Source organism: Chaetura pelagica, unplaced genomic scaffold, assembly GCF_000747805.2.
Source record: "Chaetura pelagica isolate M959 unplaced genomic scaffold, ChaPel_1.0 scaffold123, whole genome shotgun sequence".
Classification (NCBI taxonomy): Eukaryota; Metazoa; Chordata; class Aves; order Apodiformes; family Apodidae; genus Chaetura; species Chaetura pelagica.
Genome location: NW_009953295.1, coordinates 6,000,610 through 6,018,166, shown reverse-complemented (window position 1 = coordinate 6,018,166; position 17,557 = coordinate 6,000,610). Strand labels below are relative to the sequence as shown.

At 37.2% G+C, this 17,557-nt stretch overlaps 1 protein-coding gene across 1 annotated transcript in view; it reads right to left on the bottom strand.

Annotated features, from left to right (window-relative positions):
- Window positions 1-17,557, bottom strand: part of COL4A1 (collagen, type IV, alpha 1) — a 125,238-nt gene that overhangs the window by 31,073 nt on the left and 76,608 nt on the right. Inside the window, exons 11-25 of the mRNA XM_009997971.1 lie at window positions 16,799-16,834; window positions 16,210-16,251; window positions 15,745-15,834; window positions 15,118-15,153; window positions 14,915-14,974; window positions 12,514-12,558; window positions 12,224-12,277; window positions 11,683-11,724; window positions 10,715-10,808; window positions 10,034-10,069; window positions 8,325-8,489; window positions 6,466-6,561; window positions 5,469-5,552; window positions 4,660-4,730; window positions 208-399 (exon numbers count right to left, since the gene is read on the bottom strand). Coding sequence (XP_009996273.1) covers window positions 208-399; window positions 4,660-4,730; window positions 5,469-5,552; window positions 6,466-6,561; window positions 8,325-8,489; window positions 10,034-10,069; window positions 10,715-10,808; window positions 11,683-11,724; window positions 12,224-12,277; window positions 12,514-12,558; window positions 14,915-14,974; window positions 15,118-15,153; window positions 15,745-15,834; window positions 16,210-16,251; window positions 16,799-16,834 — 1,143 coding nt within the window. The remainder of the gene's footprint in view (window positions 1-207; window positions 400-4,659; window positions 4,731-5,468; window positions 5,553-6,465; window positions 6,562-8,324; window positions 8,490-10,033; window positions 10,070-10,714; window positions 10,809-11,682; window positions 11,725-12,223; window positions 12,278-12,513; window positions 12,559-14,914; window positions 14,975-15,117; window positions 15,154-15,744; window positions 15,835-16,209; window positions 16,252-16,798; window positions 16,835-17,557) is intronic.

The window sequence follows — 17,557 nt, the reverse complement described above, 5'->3', positions numbered from 1 at the left end:
ATTGTACGTGGAAATCATACCTAGTGTGCAATGCAGCTAACTGGACTGTGTAGGATATGTTACCAGTGGTGGATCTGGGAGCAGACGTGAGCTCCACATTCAGCTCCACAGATATATCAGCTGAAATGTCTATCAGTGCAAGACTTTGTATGCAAACATAATAAACACACACTAGGACAGTAAGTGAAAATAAAGAAATACACATACTGGTAATCCTTTCGGACCCTGAAGACCTGGCAATCCATCTTTTCCCGGCCTTCCTTCTCTTCCAGGAGTACCTGGTTGTCCTGGGAAACCAGGATCTCCCTTATCACCTTTCAGGATAGAATCATAAGTAAAATCTCCTGGTTCTCCTTTCGCCCCAGGGCTGCCAGTAAGTCCTGGAGTGCCGGGGGGGCCCTGAAATTTCACAAAATTAGATGTCATCAGTTGCCCTTCCAACCCTTCAACTGACATAAATGACAGCAAATCTTCAGAAATTAAAAAGTAGACTCAAATCAAGTAAACCTTTAAGTTTTCAACTGAGGAGCTGAAAGTATTTTCCAGGACACAGCAGAGTGAATGAGGAATTAATGCAAATCCTCTTGTCTTAACCATTTTGTCACTTATCAGTGGGATATAATTTTAGGTGGTCCATATGAATTTACATTACTTATGCAAGAACCACAGGCCATGACACCAAAAAACTACTCCAGATTTTCAACAGACTACCCACTGGATTTCAGTTATAAATATTTATATAATATCAGCATCAAGGTAAACAAGGCTTTTTTAAAAGGCATTTTCAGAGGTAAGGTGTCTCTCTCAACCATTAAATGCTGAATTCTCTAACACTGTGGAACCTATTTCCCTGATGCAAAAGCAACAAAAGCATATCTACATTTCCATGATAATTTACAATACTAGCAGAAATAGTTACAATACAGGAAAATAACACACTTTCAATATGCAAAGACAAACTCAGCCGAACTTAGAGGTTTAAATTGCTTATACAAGCCCCAAACACAATCTTCTTTCTTTCAAAACTTTCAAAATAAACTATAATATTAATCAAACATATAGACTGTCTGTGAAATTTAAGTAATTGTCTTTAAAAAAATGCAAATGTTATTGGCACAAGAGGTAAGGCTAAGGGAAGGCTGAAAGCTTCTCCCTGGGTATTTTATTTCTGACATTTAGCTCTGAAGCAAATAAAACTTCTCTTCATTACTAAAGTTCATCAATCTCACACAATTAACAATCACAGACAGTTGGTACTGTCAGAATACCACACACACACTCAGAAAAGTTTTTTTGTAAGCTCTCCTTGGGAAGAAATTATCTACCTTATAAGAAAGCTATAGCATTTCCAGAATTTCAGTTTTTCGCTAAATGTTTTCTAGGACTTCTACAAACTTCTGTCATAGGAACAGTCTCTCTAATTTGAAGTGAGTAAGAGCTATTCACTAGGGTAATAAAGCACAAACTTCACACCTGCTTATGACTGATGTGTGTCCTTCACTTAAACCTTAACTAGAGCATGATCAAAGGTGATCTTTCCATTAGCTTTTGTGGGTCCTAAGTAAGACTGATGCTCTGGCACAGCTCTAAACAACGTGAGCTTGCGAGACTGGCCCCTGTGTAGTTTTTCCAAGCTAAACTATATGCTCGATCACCACCTGGCTGAACTTTGTAGAACAAAACAAGCTTAAAAGCATTCAAAACAGCAGTCAGTCCTGGTCTGATGAAAGACATGAACAGAACTTAGGAGGCAATAAAAGGAAAACATAAGGGTGTGGTAAAACATGTGCTGAGAACAAATGCCAGACACAAAAAAATGTTTAAATACATTATGTTGCCTTTTCTTTTTCTCCACCATTTCTTTCATGGATCACAGTTATATTATAGCAACTTCCATCACTGAGCAATACGATCTTATTTACTGTGGTAGAAACAGAGACTGGGCTCCATCCTAGCTAACTTTCATTGGCTGAATTCAGGCTTCTAGGTTTTACTTATGCTCAAAGGAGAGAAACAGAGTCCTTGAGTAAGGAATTAGAATCATAGAATCATTTAGGTTGGAAAAGACCTTTAAGATCATCAAGTCCAACCATTAAGCCTACTCTACCATGTTCACCCCTAAGCCATTTCCCCAAGCACCACATCTATATGACTTTTAAACACATCCAGGGATGGTGATTCAACCACCACTCTGGGCAGTCTGTTCCAATGCCTGACAAACCTTTCAGAGAAAAAAGAATTCCTCCAGCCTAAACCTCTCCTGGTGTAGCTTTAGGCCACTCCCTCTTGCCCTCTCACTATTTACTTGTGAGAAGAGACCAGCACCTAACTCTCTACAATGTCCTTTCAGGTAGTTGTAGTGTGATAAGGTCTTCCCTCAGACTCCTTTTCTTTAGACTAAATAGCCCCAGTCCCCTCAGCTGCTCTTCATAAGTCTTGTTTTCTAGGCCTCTCACCAACCTCGCTGCTCTTCTCTCCACCTGCTCCAGCATCTCTATGTCTTTCTTGTACTGAAGCGTCCAAAACTGAACACAGTACTTGAGGTGGGGCCCCACCAATGCTGAGTGGGGGGAAGATCACATCCCTAGACCGCTTTGCCACGCTATTTCTAATACAGGCCAGGATTCCATTGGCCTTCTTGGCCACCTGGGCACACTGCTGGCTTGTCGCTTGTCAATCAGCATCCCGAGGTCCCTTTCTGTTGGGCAGCTCTCCAGAGACACTCTTCTCCAAGCCTGTGGCATTGCATGGGATTGTGGTGGGCCAAGTGCAGGACCCAGCACTTGGCCTTGTTGAAGCTCATGCAATTTTTCTCAGCCCATTGATCCAGTCTGTTCAAGTCCCTCTGTTGAGCCTCCCTACCTTCAAGCAGATTAATACTCTCACCCAACTTGGTGTCACCTGCAAACTTACTGAGGGTGCATTCTATCTCCTCATCAAGGTCATTGATAAAGATGTTAAAAATAAGTGTTCCCAACACTAAGTCCTGAGGGTCTCCACTACTGACTGGCCACCAGTTGGACTTAGTTCCATTCATCACCACCTTCTGGGCCCAGCCATACAGCCAGTGTATTATCCGGCAGAGAATATGCCCATACAAGCCATGAGCAACCAGTTTTTTCATGAGAATGCTGGGGGAGACAGTGTCAAAGGCCTTACAGAAGTCCAGGTAGACATCATCCAGCAGGCGAGTCATCTTGTCATAGAAGGAGATCAGGTTCAGCAAGCAGCATCTGCCTTTCATAAACCTGTGCTGACTGGCTGATCACCTGGTTGTTCTGTACATGGTGCGCAATGGCACTCGGGATGATCTGCTCCCTGGCACCGAGGTCAGACTGACAGGTCTGCAGTTTCCCGGATCCTCCTTCTGGCCTTTCTTGCAGATGGGTGTCACATTTGTCACCCACCAGTCCATTGGGACTTCCCCAGTCTGCCTAAATTTCTGGTAAATTATGGAAAGAGGCTTGGTGAGCACATCCACCATCTCTGGTGACAGAGATATCTGTGTAGCTCCAGCACATGAATCACAGAACACTAGGGGTTTGAAGGGAGCTCTGGAGATCATCAGGACCAACCTGCCTGCCAGAGCAGGACCATCTAGGGCAGGTCCCACAGAAATGCATCCAGACGGGTCTTGAAAGTCTCTAGAGAGGAAGCCTCCACAACCTCTCTGGGCAGCCTGTTCCAGTGCTCTGTCTCCCTCACAGTAAAGATATATTGAGGTGGAAATTCCTGTGTTCCAGGTTTTGTCCATTGCCCCTCATTCCACCATAGGGAACCACTGAAAAGAGATCAGCCCACTCTTCTTGGGAAAAACACCTGGGAAGACTCTGACAAACTCAGCCTACTTACATTAAGAGTGGTGTCAAACTCCACATTGTACTACTGGAACGTGTATGCTAAGGCAGGTCTTGACAGCACACAGTGAGACTCAAGTGAACTCATACAAGAGCATATGTAGCTGTGCTAGTGCAGTGCTCATCTAGGACTAATGGGTGTTACAGTTTAGACAACTGCCATGCTTATGGCTGTTCTGTTTCTGATATCCAGCCTTACTCACCGAGAGTCGTGTTGACCTGCATCAACACAATTTACAAGTGATCATCATATCAGGACACTCTCTACTTTCACAACTTTCCTTTATTTCTTAAAAACTACTTAGCTTTCCTACTATCTAGTTGTATTTTATGGAATATACTGCACACGTTTCCCAAAACTCAGACAAACTGCTCAAGTCTTATTGCATGCTAATATTAGATTGCTTACACTACACTAGATGGCACTGTCTCTCTCTCAATATATATGTACACAACAGCAGTTATTGGAATAACTCACAAGAATGTCAGGGCAGACCTGAAAAATCCTACTTTGAACCCAATTCAGCTTGTAGCTTGCTCAGCCAGAAGGTCATGTGTCCTGCTGAGTTCGTATGGTGGGTAAACACATAAATATAGCCCATTTCTGACAAGTCTTTTTTCGTCTCATAGCTCAACCATCTTGCTTCCTAGTTTATTTTGCTAAGCATAGTTCCTTTAATTTTACCATATCACTGTGATAGTCGGTTTTTAAATGGAACTATTGCATGATCACACTGATGATCACATGTTTTTTGATCACAGGCCTCATAGGACACATAGCATTTGGCAAGGCATTACTTACAGGTACCCCTGGAAGGCCATCAAGTCCAGGTAAGCCTCTGTCACCCTTGAAACCTGATTGTCCTGGAAAACCTTATCAGGGAGACAAAATACAATTCTATATATTACATGTTTTCACAAATAGCTCATTGGATGTGAATTCCTTGTGATCCTTTTCAAAGTTTCTTATTCTATTCCCAGTTATATCAACATAAAGCTGCTAACGTCAGTGAAGTTGTATAGATTCATGTGCTCATGTTTTCTGTGTGTCTGCATTCATCAGCTCAGAAGTTGATGATTCATTTGACTTAGGAATTAATACACCTAATTATTTAGTCTGTCATGTAACCACTGCAGTCATATAACTACCCAAACCATGTTAATCAACAGCCACTATAACAAACACTAGGTATAATACCACTGTTTGCACGTGGCACTTCTCTAGTATGGTGGCACAAAAATAGTATTTTTGGCCACAGACTTTTATGCTGAGATTGGGAACATACGTATGGGCCACTGCCATAGGCAGTGCACAGACACAGGGCAAATGTTTCCCACTTTGTTTTTTATTCTCACAATCTTCTGTGAAAGTATTTGGGCAACAGTTTGCAAAGACCCTCGACTGTGGTCAGTTCCTGCTTCCTTGGCAATTCATGTTGATTGCACTGGAAACTTGGAAATAGGCAGAAAATAGGAATATTCCATACATCTTTCATTAGTTTCACATACCATTTTATTAGTGGGACAAAAAGTAATTAATTTCATCATATCTGCTGCATGGTTAGATTTTAGCCTACATAGTTCATTCCTAGGTAGTTAATGAGTTTTTACCTGCTGGACCTGGTGGCCCTTGTGGTCCTGGAAGTCCAGGAGGTCCTACTTTATCACATAAGGCACAGGTTTCACCTTTGTCACCTGAAAAAAACCAACAAACAACAAAACTAATGAATAATGATGAAAATATATAACACAACTGCAAGCAGGTGGATTCAGGGGCAAATATCAATTTAATACACTTCAAGTTGAAAGCACAGAAATAAGTGTGCTACCTAATTATATGCTTCAAAGTGAAGTTGTCACCAAAATTCTTTAAATTTTTTAAACAAATGGCGTGAAAATCAACATAAGTCTTATACTAAGGATAATATTTAACAGAATAGTTAAAAGGGACCAGGCTGAAGAGGATAAAAAAGAAGAAGAGAAATACAAACTGGTATAAAAGAAATAAAAAGATTAAACAGAAAAAGGACACTGCAATTTTGTAGTTTTAGAAAAGCACTGAGCAGAATGAGATTAGGAAGGACCAGCCATGGTGTAAATGAGTACAGCTCCTTTTTTATATGTCCACTTAGTCAATGCTGCTAAAACATGTTTGACGGTCCTATTTATAGGTGTTATAATTTTAGCTTTAGGTATACTCATGATTCATAAACCATTTCTATTTCCAACTCATCTGCCCCTCCCTAATCCTTCATCTCAGAATTCACATCTTAAATTGCCATGAAGAGTTCAATTTACGCTTAATGGGACTATACTCAAACTTTTCTTCCTTCCCAGCTCCTCTTTCAGCCAAGTGCCATCCTTTATACCTTTCCAGCAACACGCAGGCTAAGTGAAATGTAAGTGAAGTTGGTGTCACACAACTCAACATACAATATCCTTCCTTGACTCACCAGAGACTCAAGAAACATTTTCCATGTCCATGAACTATTTGTTTAACTACCTTTAAGTACATTTTCTCTGGATCCAGGCTAACCTGCTCAACCTCTTTACATACCCAGTCTCTGGGGTACAGAGTTAGAAAACAATCACTTCAGAATAGCATTACCTTTCTCTCCCATCTCTCCTGGAAATCCATCTCTTCCTGGAAGTCCAGGAGTACCTGGTGCACCAGGTTCTCCCCGCTGGCATTGATCAATTCCATCTGCAATGGAAATGCAATAAAGAATAGAGTTTGACAATGATGTTTGACATGCATTAATGTCCTAATTGAATGTATCTATGAAGAGTGACAAGTCAAGATAGCATTTTGCTTTTTTTTTTTATTTCCTTTGAAAAATTTAACTGAGATTCTGTATTCTGATTCCGTACATACTACTCAAGAAACCCTAAGAATTAGAGAAAAGACAGGTTCTGTCATAATAAGGTTAGAAACAACTTTCACGTAAAATCTATTTTTATTGTAAGTTTTGGTTATGAAAAGTGCTGTAGGTAAAGAATTGTTGGTCTGACCCTGAAGAGAATGGAGAATATTGACATTCTAAAGAAATTTGTTGAACTTTTGTTTTCAATGTTTAGGAAATTACTAGATCAAGAGCACCTTGTTAACATCTAGTTAACTTCTTCACACTGATCAAGCTTCCTGAAAACAAGAAACTTCGTATGTTCACTGAAATAGGTAAAAACTAGAAAATTTAGGCTTGATATGAGACTACAAATTGAGCTCGTCTATCTGAAGATATGGCACAGGTTCTGACTAAATATAATACGACTTAATTTTGGTCAAAGACAGTAGTCATAATGTTAATGTGAAGATTGCCAAAAAGCAATTAAATTAAAACACATTATTTCCCAATATGCACTTGAAGAAAACTAAAGAAGTGCCTGAGGATGGAGTAGAATTAAGCAGTGACAGAAATATGCTGTAGAAAAAACAGGAATTGCTCTTATTTTTTTGCAAAATAAGATTTTGCTATTTAATTCCATATTCTAGCTGCTGGATTTTGTAGTGCTTAATTCTCAAATATAGCAACAACTAGGCATCTTCAATTTTTTTTTAACAAAGTATTTTTGGTTCAGGGTTTCCATAGAGAATAATATTTCTTTCAACAGTTTTAGATTCTTTAAACAACTGTCACAGGAACATTATTCTTTATGTTGAAATGAGAATTCAACTCACAGTATCTGTATCACCTATAGCAAAAGTTTTCCTTCAATAAAAGACCTAAAACATGAGTTGTAAGGAACTATTAAGCATAAACCATTTTAATATGTACTTTTTTCATTGCTTCATTGTCAAACAAAACCAAAATGCTTTTCTCTTTAAAGATACTTGACAATCTTGTTATACATAACTGTATAATGTTGTTATCATTACTACAATATTATAATTTATTTGGCACGTTATTACTAGCCTTTAATTTAATTATATAAAGCATGTGTTGACCCCATTCTCCTGTAAGATAATTTCATCTTACAATTAAAACTTCTGGCAACCCAGTATCTCTCTCTGCAGCTCTTACACCTGCTCAATCCATTACATAGATCGGTACTGCAGATTGTAACCTGTGATACTGAACAGTTATATTTTATGCTAGGAACAATACTAGCATCTGTTATTTCTTAAATTGAATATTTATAATTATCTCTAGCTTGGCACATTAGGACACAGAGGAAAACCAGTATGTATTAAGGTAAATAATTTTGGTTATATTGCAACAATCCACAACTAACTGCTGAAATTAAAAAACCACACATTTATTTAGCAAAGAATCCTTGCCCCATTAAGGAATCAGGTAGCTTGCTGCATCATGGAACAGCTTTTACTTGGTCCACTAATAACTCAGATATGTTTTTTCCACAATGTAGATGCATTCTGATTATGGCTTTTATAATCGTGTCTCTTTTTCCTTTTTTATGGGCTTTATTAAGTCTTCACTGTGAAAAGTAACCAAGTGCTTTACCTACCTGGTAGACCTGGAGGACCTGGTGGGCCAGGCAACCCTGGGGGACCTGGGAAGCCATCTCTTCCAGGGGGCCCAGGTAAAGGGAATCCTGGAGAACCCTTTTCACCTTTTTCACCTCTCTGTCCGGGGACACCTGGTGATCCTACCCTGTCAGGAAGTGGTTGACCTTTGGACAGAGTAAAACATACATGAAAAAAGTGACAAGTGAAAAGACAGTAATATTATCAACACAGCTTCCATTAGGTTACAGAGATAAATGAAAAAAAATGCTAGTGGAAAATAAAAGAGGGACTGCATTTTCACTCTTGATGACTTATCCAAAACTGAGGTTAAATACTCACTACAGCTCAGAGTAATTCACTTCTGTTAGATGCCTAGACAAACACACTTAATCTATACTAATAACTTTTGCTGGATAGTAAATAGTGATGACACAGGAGTTAATTTAGCTATTACACTTAGAAACTATTACATACTTCCTTAGTTCATAATAAAGCAAATCTTAAAAACACCTAGTGACAGCACGTCTAAGAACTTCTGTAAATAAGTATTCAATAATGCCAGCAGATTTCAGGAATGCTAGAACCAAAACTGTTTGTAGGAATAATATACAAACAAAAGCCAATAAAGAGAAGCAGTTAAACAGCTAGAAAAAAAACCATCACAAACCTACTTAAAATCTCATTTTAGTTATTTGTATAGTCACACAGGTCTTCATACCTTTATGAGTAATTTCATTTCACAACTAATCACTACACTTGATCCCTAAACCATTTTAAGCTTTCAGCAACATTGTGGGAAGATATGAAAGTCACACAAATCTCAATTTCTGTAGGGTAATGACAGTCTAAGAGTTACCATTCTTCTTGTCTTGTCATACAGAATTCTTTAGTTACTATTACAGCCTGCGGTATATAGTATCTCCTCTCTAAACTGTGACAATTTTCCTGGAAATTATCTGACCCTGGCTCACATTAATCTCATATCTAGCTCACTGTCAAGATATAAAATGTGAGCAAACGGAGCTAATAGTAGCATCACTGCAGGATGCACTACAGGCAGGTTTCCACTGATGTTTTCCTTAATTTTTAAAAAACAAATATCGTGGTTTGGTTCAAACACATGCACATACATAGATAACATGAAGATAAGACTATGAAAAAGGGCACATTTGCAGACAAAAGAACTATTATTAGATGGAATGATATAGGAAAAAAAATAAATAAATTAGGAAGATTGCAGGAATGACTTTAATCTAATAAATGTTACTTCTTCTAGCAAACCTTGCTTTATTGTATTTATACAAACACACATGGAGCTGAAGTGAGAGCAAAACAAATTATCTACATGTGAGATTGTAGACAGAGGCACATATGTACATACCCACCCATATATTCACATTTTACAACTCTCCTTGCCCGATGGAGCCATACTGTCTGGGCTATCTCTGAGGACCTGTGCATGCTACTTCAATTTAAGCAGAAAGTTATCAAGGCTGTACACAAAGAGCAAGGCTGGATTACATCAGGGACACAAAAAGCAAACTACAGGAAGGGTCTAGGGGGATGACTAGACCCCTAGAGATGACACTGACTGGTATGTTCTCTTAGTCAGGCAGGAACTGGCAGCAGGTAAGGAGAAATCTCTCAGGACTACCCATTCAAGAACACAGTAAAAATGTGAACAAAATCAGTGGCCATAAATTCATACCTGGAGGTCCTGGGATTCCTTGTATACCAGGGAAACCTTCAGAAAGAGAAGTTTTCAATTAGGCAGTGAAGTTAACAATGCCAACATCAATGAACATTCAGCACATTATTTAAGTACACATTCCAAGCTACTATCAAAGGTTAAGGTAAATAACCTAGAGGCATCTGCAAACAATACTTCTATGGAAAAGGCCCTGCTCTCTGACATCTTCTCCACTGATGTTATTTCAATAGGGTAAGGTCTGTAATGGGGAAAATGGGAAAGGGAATGATTGATTTTCCCTGTTTACTGCAAAATTTTGTAAATTCCGCAAACCAATGTTAAGATTAAAATGTAGCTACTGATTTTTTTAGAAGGAGTCTCAAGATTCTCTGTATTATTATCCTCTTTATGCTTTCGCTAATTTCCATCTTTCTTAAATAATCTCATGGAACTATCAAACTACCATAACAACAGATCCCAGTTTATTATTTTCTGATCTATAACTGAAAGGCAGACTTATTTATTAGGAGAAGAAGTGTCTTACAAATTGCAACAAAATGTAATAACCTGAAAGCAATTAAATAAATAACAAACATTTCACTGTCATCTAAAGCTCCTGAGCTTACAGGTAGAGCAATTTAAATTTCCTTTAATAACAAAAAGCATAACTCAATCAACAACACAAGACAAAATACATACCTTTTTCACCTTTTTGACCTTTAAGTCCAGGCAAACCTGAAAGTCCAGGATCTCCTTTTTCACCAAAGGTATCTATCACTCCAGAATCTATAACCTGAATCACAGGGCAAAAATTATAACACTAGAAACACACATCTGTGCCCTTGTTTATATCTCCTCAATTCTGACCTGATGGCATAGAGGCCATTTTGCTTTGTGAAAAAAATTCTGAGCAGTTTTGGTTACACTTGGGTTTTCAGTGATATGTAACAACTGCTGTGAGAGGGTTGTAGCTGCTGAGGAATTAGCAGAGAAAACAAGTACTTCCTATTCTACCAAAATTTCTTCATTTCAGTAGCAGGGTTAAGTGGAGAGCTTTATAGAACTGTTCTGAACAAGAATGATGCCAAGTAACCTCAGCATGGCCTAGGCACTGATACATTAGTTTTGCATTACCTTAAATTTTAAAATACTATGTTCTAGCAATTTATGCTAACATTGATCTGAGTTTGACATATAGGATACTAACATTTACAATATAATATTCAGGAACATTTTAAAATAAAATTAGCTGATGTTGGGAATTTTCCCCCATGTTGGAGAAGCAGCATCATCAATGATCTCTCTGTTGCTGACTAGTCTCTTATTTATTTGAAATGTTAAAAAAATTACAGTATGTAAAGCTGACAGACTTACTTTTTTGAACTCTTTTTGATACTCTGTAGTGATTAACAATGCCTACCATTTTCATAGTGCAAAATATTGGAAATTCATATTCTTTGAGAGCTTCTTTTCAAATTTCAAACATACTCAAAAGAATTGTATCCAAATTTCTTTTTCATTAAGAAAAAATGAGGCCATGACGGATCAGCATGAGATCAGAACTTGCAGAGTCTCTCTTTTTTCTCTCATTGTTTGAGTCCTTTGACTTTCACAAAATTTATATTTTCTTTCAAGTTTAAAATAAAACAACAATTTATATTACTTACTCTTCCTGGAGGTCCTGGGAAACCTCGTTCACCTTTGTCACCCTTAATGAAAATACAATTGACATTTTAAATCCAGATCATATTTTCTTCCCCACAAATTCATTAGCAAATGAGCACTTTGATATAGATTCATACAACCTCCAGATTGTAAGTACCCGGACCATTGTAATAAGCAGTAAGGAATTAGTTTGTGGGCCTGTATTGCTTTACACTATATAAAGAGAAACTGGAAGTTTTAGGAAAGTACATTTGTATGTATGCTGGCTGAGCTAGTGAAAATAGAGCCTGCATTAATCAACTCATATAAGAGATTTAAACCAGCAATACCTAAGATACCTTAATTTTTACTTTTCCTAGTCTCAGAGTTATGGCTTTACAACTTAGTAATATTCATTTAATGCTACTTTATTTAATGCTAATTTAACATTGCTTTACATGCATTCATTGCTTTAATGCACGCAATACATTGCTTTAATGCACACAACACAAGCTCTTAACTCCTCATCCTGTGTGACAGGAAGCAAAGGTCAGTAATACGTACTTTTGCACCAGGCTCGCCAGGTCGTCCTGGAATCCCAAACCCACCAGGCAAACCCTGTGTGTAGAAGACAGCAAAACCAGAAAAGACAGATATAGTTGCATCTTAGCCTTGGCAACATTGAAGTTTTACATTTTCAAACCAGTCACTAATTCACTGAAAGCAACAACTTTAAGTAAACAATACAGAAGGTTAGAAAATGTCAACCATCAATAACACACAGTTTTGTGTTTTTTTTTTTTTGTTTTTTTTTTATATGTAAGGAACTACTGAAAATTAAGTCAAATACATACAGCTTCTCCTTTTGGTCCTGGGTCACCATCTTTTCCAGGCTTTCCCTGTAAAACACCAAGTTCCACTCTGCTTAAACAGATAGCCACATACACATAATTTCAAAATACAGTGGGTGAAACATTAGAACAAATCACTGTTGTAATGCATTAATCAACATGTGCTAATGCAGTGAACAGTGCAGAGGGTCACAATTTGCCTGCCTAGTGCTTATGTTACCCAACATCTTACAAGCTGCAGAATTAAATAAAATCCTGCAAATCCTTTCTAGATCTAGGAATAACATGGATTTCCTAGTCAGGGAGGCTTCAAGACAAAATATATCAACAGCACAGGAAACTAGAACCAGACCAAGAAATTCTTCCCTTCATAGCAATCCCTTTCTATATATATAAATATATATAGATGTACTCTCCAACCTCACAAAACCTTTATTCATAGACATTTGGTGACTCAGTTTCAACAGAAGGCTTAGAGAGTGGCCACAAATCAGACTGCATGGTAATCTAGTGGTAAAAACACTTCCTCTGAATTAAAAGCTTGTATCTTATAATATAGTTTATCTTTCAATTCAAGACTCCCTCCCTCAGAGCAAAATTACTCACTAGTGGACCACTGTGTTGGCCTGCAGAGAGGATTAGATTCCCCTGAGGCAATCAACAGGTACATGATAAAAGACCTTGATGGACTAACCTACTTTTCATCATTCACAGAATCACAGAATTTTTTGTGTTGGAAGGGACCTTAAAGATCATCGAGTTCCAACTCCTCTGTATGGGCAGGGACACCTCCCACTAGAACAGGCTGCTCAGAGCCCCATCCAACCTGCCCTTGAACACCTCCAGGGATGGAGCCCACACAGCATCTCTGGGCAGTCTGTTCCCTTCCTCTTCCTACGGATTATTAAGGGACTGGCACCTAGGCTTGTAGCCGAAAATCCACTGGAGGCTGACTTTCAGTTGGTGGCTCAGTGCTTACTTAGATTGTGTGCATATCATAAGCAATATGAATGTGTCCCATAAACCCAATAAAATGCACATATTTTAAAAGTATACAGTGCATGCAGTTCAGCAAAAAAAATTAATGGCATCCGTTTAGGTAAAAAAAATCCATCTAAAACCATGTAATTGAAGGATAAAAATGATACAACCAATGAGAACAGACCACCACCACCAGTTAAGTATGCAGCTATGGTATCTTATAAAGAAGGGTTTCAAGTAATTTTTAATGATTAATTAAAAATACGATCTGGAAAGTCAGGGGTCTTCAGCTGTACACTGTGACTGAAATGAATCGTGGCTTCATTCCACAAAACTAGATTATTAGATATTAACATTTGCTCATTTTCAAGTCTTATTTTAATTTCAGAAGTAACTCTGATTTCCTTGAATAGCAAGAAATATTTATAAAACATCTTAGAAATTTAGTTCAGGGAACTTGGCAGAAACTGAAAGCTATGTTTTTGAATAATTCAAAGATGCTTTGGTTTCCCCAAGAAGATCTAGGCCAACATGTCTCCATTCTTCCAGCTTTCAAGCCCTTATTTAGTGTAAGAGTAAAATTACATACATGATAGCAAAGAAAATCCTGTCACATATCTACTAAAAGGTTGATGAAACATTTGACCTTGAAGTAAAGCACAGAGGGTTATTTTCTGTTTTTCAGATTGAAGTACAATCAATACCTATAGATGTCCTGGGTTTTCTCTAACAGTTTGTGATGAAACACAGCTTGAGAAACAATACTTTAGCTATGTCTGCATGTAGAAAATGCATGTTTCTGCTACCAGCTCAGCTGTGAAAGATATAGCATGATTCATGCAGAAGTTGTATGGATGAAACTATGATATAGGTCAGAGCAGGCAAATGTAACAGAACTTATGGCCTCAAGCCTCTACATTGAAGCTAGAAACCAGCCAGTGAACATGTCTCATTCATCCAGATTTTTTGCTCCATTAATCTTCTTTGTAAGAAACAGCACCTTTCAGCTAAGTGGGCTTATTTTGTAGATTGCACATGAGTATTTGAAATAAATTCAACATGTTCATTTACCTAGGGTCATTCCTACAGAGTGACTTGTTTTGTTTTGCTTTTACTTCTGCTCTGGAACGATTAAATCTTGCTTCAGTTGGGATCAATGGGAGTCTTGCCTTTACTTTCAGCACTACAAGCTACTGTTAGGGGTCTTTAAGTTATTTGAAAGCATGTTACATTCTAGTATTACTATATATTACTATTGCTACTACCTTGACTTGTACACTTGTACACTTTTACACTGCATCAAAACTTGCTTGTTTGATATATACCAAATTTGCATTTTCACTAGTAGTTACTAAGTTTAATTTGCTTATGGAAACAATACAGTGACTATAATCAGGGTATTGATAAAGCTGAGCATACTTACACGTGGACCAGGCTTCCCAGGTTCACCCTTTTCTCCTTTGAAACCTGAACCTGGCAATCCCTAGAAAATAGACACTAGTTTTAAAATATGTCAAATTCTGAAGTAAATTTGCATTTATCAAATAGCTATAAAGTTATTTAGGGCCATTATCACATTCTTCACAAATTTTATAGTAACAAGAAAAGAATCTCCACAATACTTACTGGGAATCCCTGTTCACCCTTTTCACCTGGATCACCCTAATGGAATTACAAAAAAATGTAGATTAGTGAAAAAGATTTTCACCATTCTTCATTTAGGTTCTAAAAAATTTATTTCTTCATGTCAGCCAAAGTCCATTTAACACTGTTCTCCACTTCAATAACTATGCCTAATAGTATGATGTGCAAGAAGTTAGACAAACACAAAATATAAATCCATTAAGCAGGTTTATTATACTAGTATTTATTGATTAGACTGCCTAATTCAATAATTGAAAAATTCATTACCACTCAGATTCCATGAATGTGATTCTGTATCTGAGAAGTCCAGCACAAGCTACTTAATTCAAATTTTCAGAATGTTTGGTGTTTACAGGTCTATGCTTATCAATCCTCCTTTCTCAGAAAGTCTTCTGCTGTTTGTGTTATTTATGCATTTATAATTTATAATATATTTTCAGAGAAGCTTCTAGAAAGACAATAAAAATTAATTCATTAAGTAAAGCAGAATTTTTTTAAAAAAACTGGCTGTAGGTGACTTATTTTCTTTTTCCTGTTTTACTTTTGCTTGCTAATCCTTATCGATCATATTTTAATGAAGAGTACAAGATTAGTATTTTAATGTCTCACCTTTTCTCCCTTTATGATTTCACTCCCTTTTTCTGTCATATGTGGTGCTGGTCCTGGTGGGCCTGGGGGGCCCCTTACCCCTTGTTCTCCCTGTCAACACCAAATGCAGGATAGTCCATTGAAAACAGTACTGGCACTGAGAACAGACATTACTAAGACAAATAGTATTAAAGAGAACTTCCACTCACTTTTAAAACTATAACTAAATGTTTTGAGGTTTTTTTCAATTATTTTTTCAGCAAAATCAGGAGAATGACCAAAATTAATGTCAAGTATAACATCATAATGAACAAAGTCTGTAACCATTCACAACCTTTGTTAACTTAGATGTAAGCTGCAGTTTTATTCGAGTCTTCCAAAAATCACAATGCTCATAATTTTCTCCATTGATTCCAACAGTTTATTGATGTATAGTACCAAGAGTATTTCTGTGAGTTTTTATCTAGAGGTTTTCAACAGACTTACTTTTTCACCTTTGGGACCCTGAAAGCCCAAGCCCATGTAGCCCTGAAAATAAAAATTACACATACTTACTAATTTTTTATCAGCAGTGAATACAGGCATACACATACATCTGAAGGTATTTTGTACATGCCAAAAGTTAAAAGAGGATATAAAAGACAGGGTATGTTTTTAAATGCACATGTGAAACAAATAAATAATTATGTCCCAACTCTCCCTGCATTTTAATTTAGGCAGGAATTTGTGAAAAAGATGTATAGAATTAAATTTATCAGATAATTTTGTTGTCAGTATGCTCTTTTTTTCAACATTTTACTGAAAACTTTCACATTTTTAAATGAGTTCAAGTAATCACAGAATGTTTTCATTACTAACAATTCCATCAAGTAAGTTAGCAGATGCAAAAAAACTTGATGAAAAAACTAAAAAATGTGTTTAAAATCTCTCTTTATGATGCTCATTAAGACATATAAACAGATCCCAAAGTGTAAAAAACCCACTCCTTTAGGATCATTTTTTTTCCAGCTTTTGGGGAAATAGTGTGCCCAATACATAAACAAAAAGACTCAATCTTTACAATAAAGAGTCTTACCTTCTCGCCTGGGAGTCCTGGTGGCCCTGGGGGACCCTACAAGACAGTACACTTGAGTATATATATTTATGCAGTACACTAGTTGGAATAATACCTTGCTCTATAAAGATAGCAAAAAAGCAAATCTTTCCACTAAAGCAAGATGAAAAGTCTTTTTCTGCTACTGTCCACAACTCACCACTTAAAATGAATAATAAAACCAAACAGAATCTGTCTAAAATATCTCATTGGACCTTGTTTTGAAATTAAGAGTGTTGGACCTAATCAGCATCTAGACAAGAGACAATTAAAAAGCCCTCTATGATACTGCTTTATTATTTTGATATTTTTTTTAATTTTTCATTATTTTTTTTTTTCAGTTTTGCATGCTAAATATTAGTCTTAATTTTTCTTTCATTAAATTTATTCTTTCTCACATCAGCAAGTGCAAATTACGACTAAACTGTACTACCATTTTCCCTTACATCACTTTCATTCCTCTTCAGAAGGGTAAGAAATCTCACACAGCTCATTTTAATAACCCAAAACACTGGGTAGACTTTTAGCAGATGGACATAACCGCTAGTGTCACCTGCATCCAGCACAGGAAGAGAGGATATTAGATGTCTGTTAGACCTGTTAAAATGTCAAATAGCTGAAATGCCTTCAGCACTTGGCAATTGACCATAATAACACAGTTGATATCCTGCTTTCCACAGTACTATTTACTGTGGCTGCCCACAAGAACAGCCTCATGAAACATTTTGATTTATATCTGGC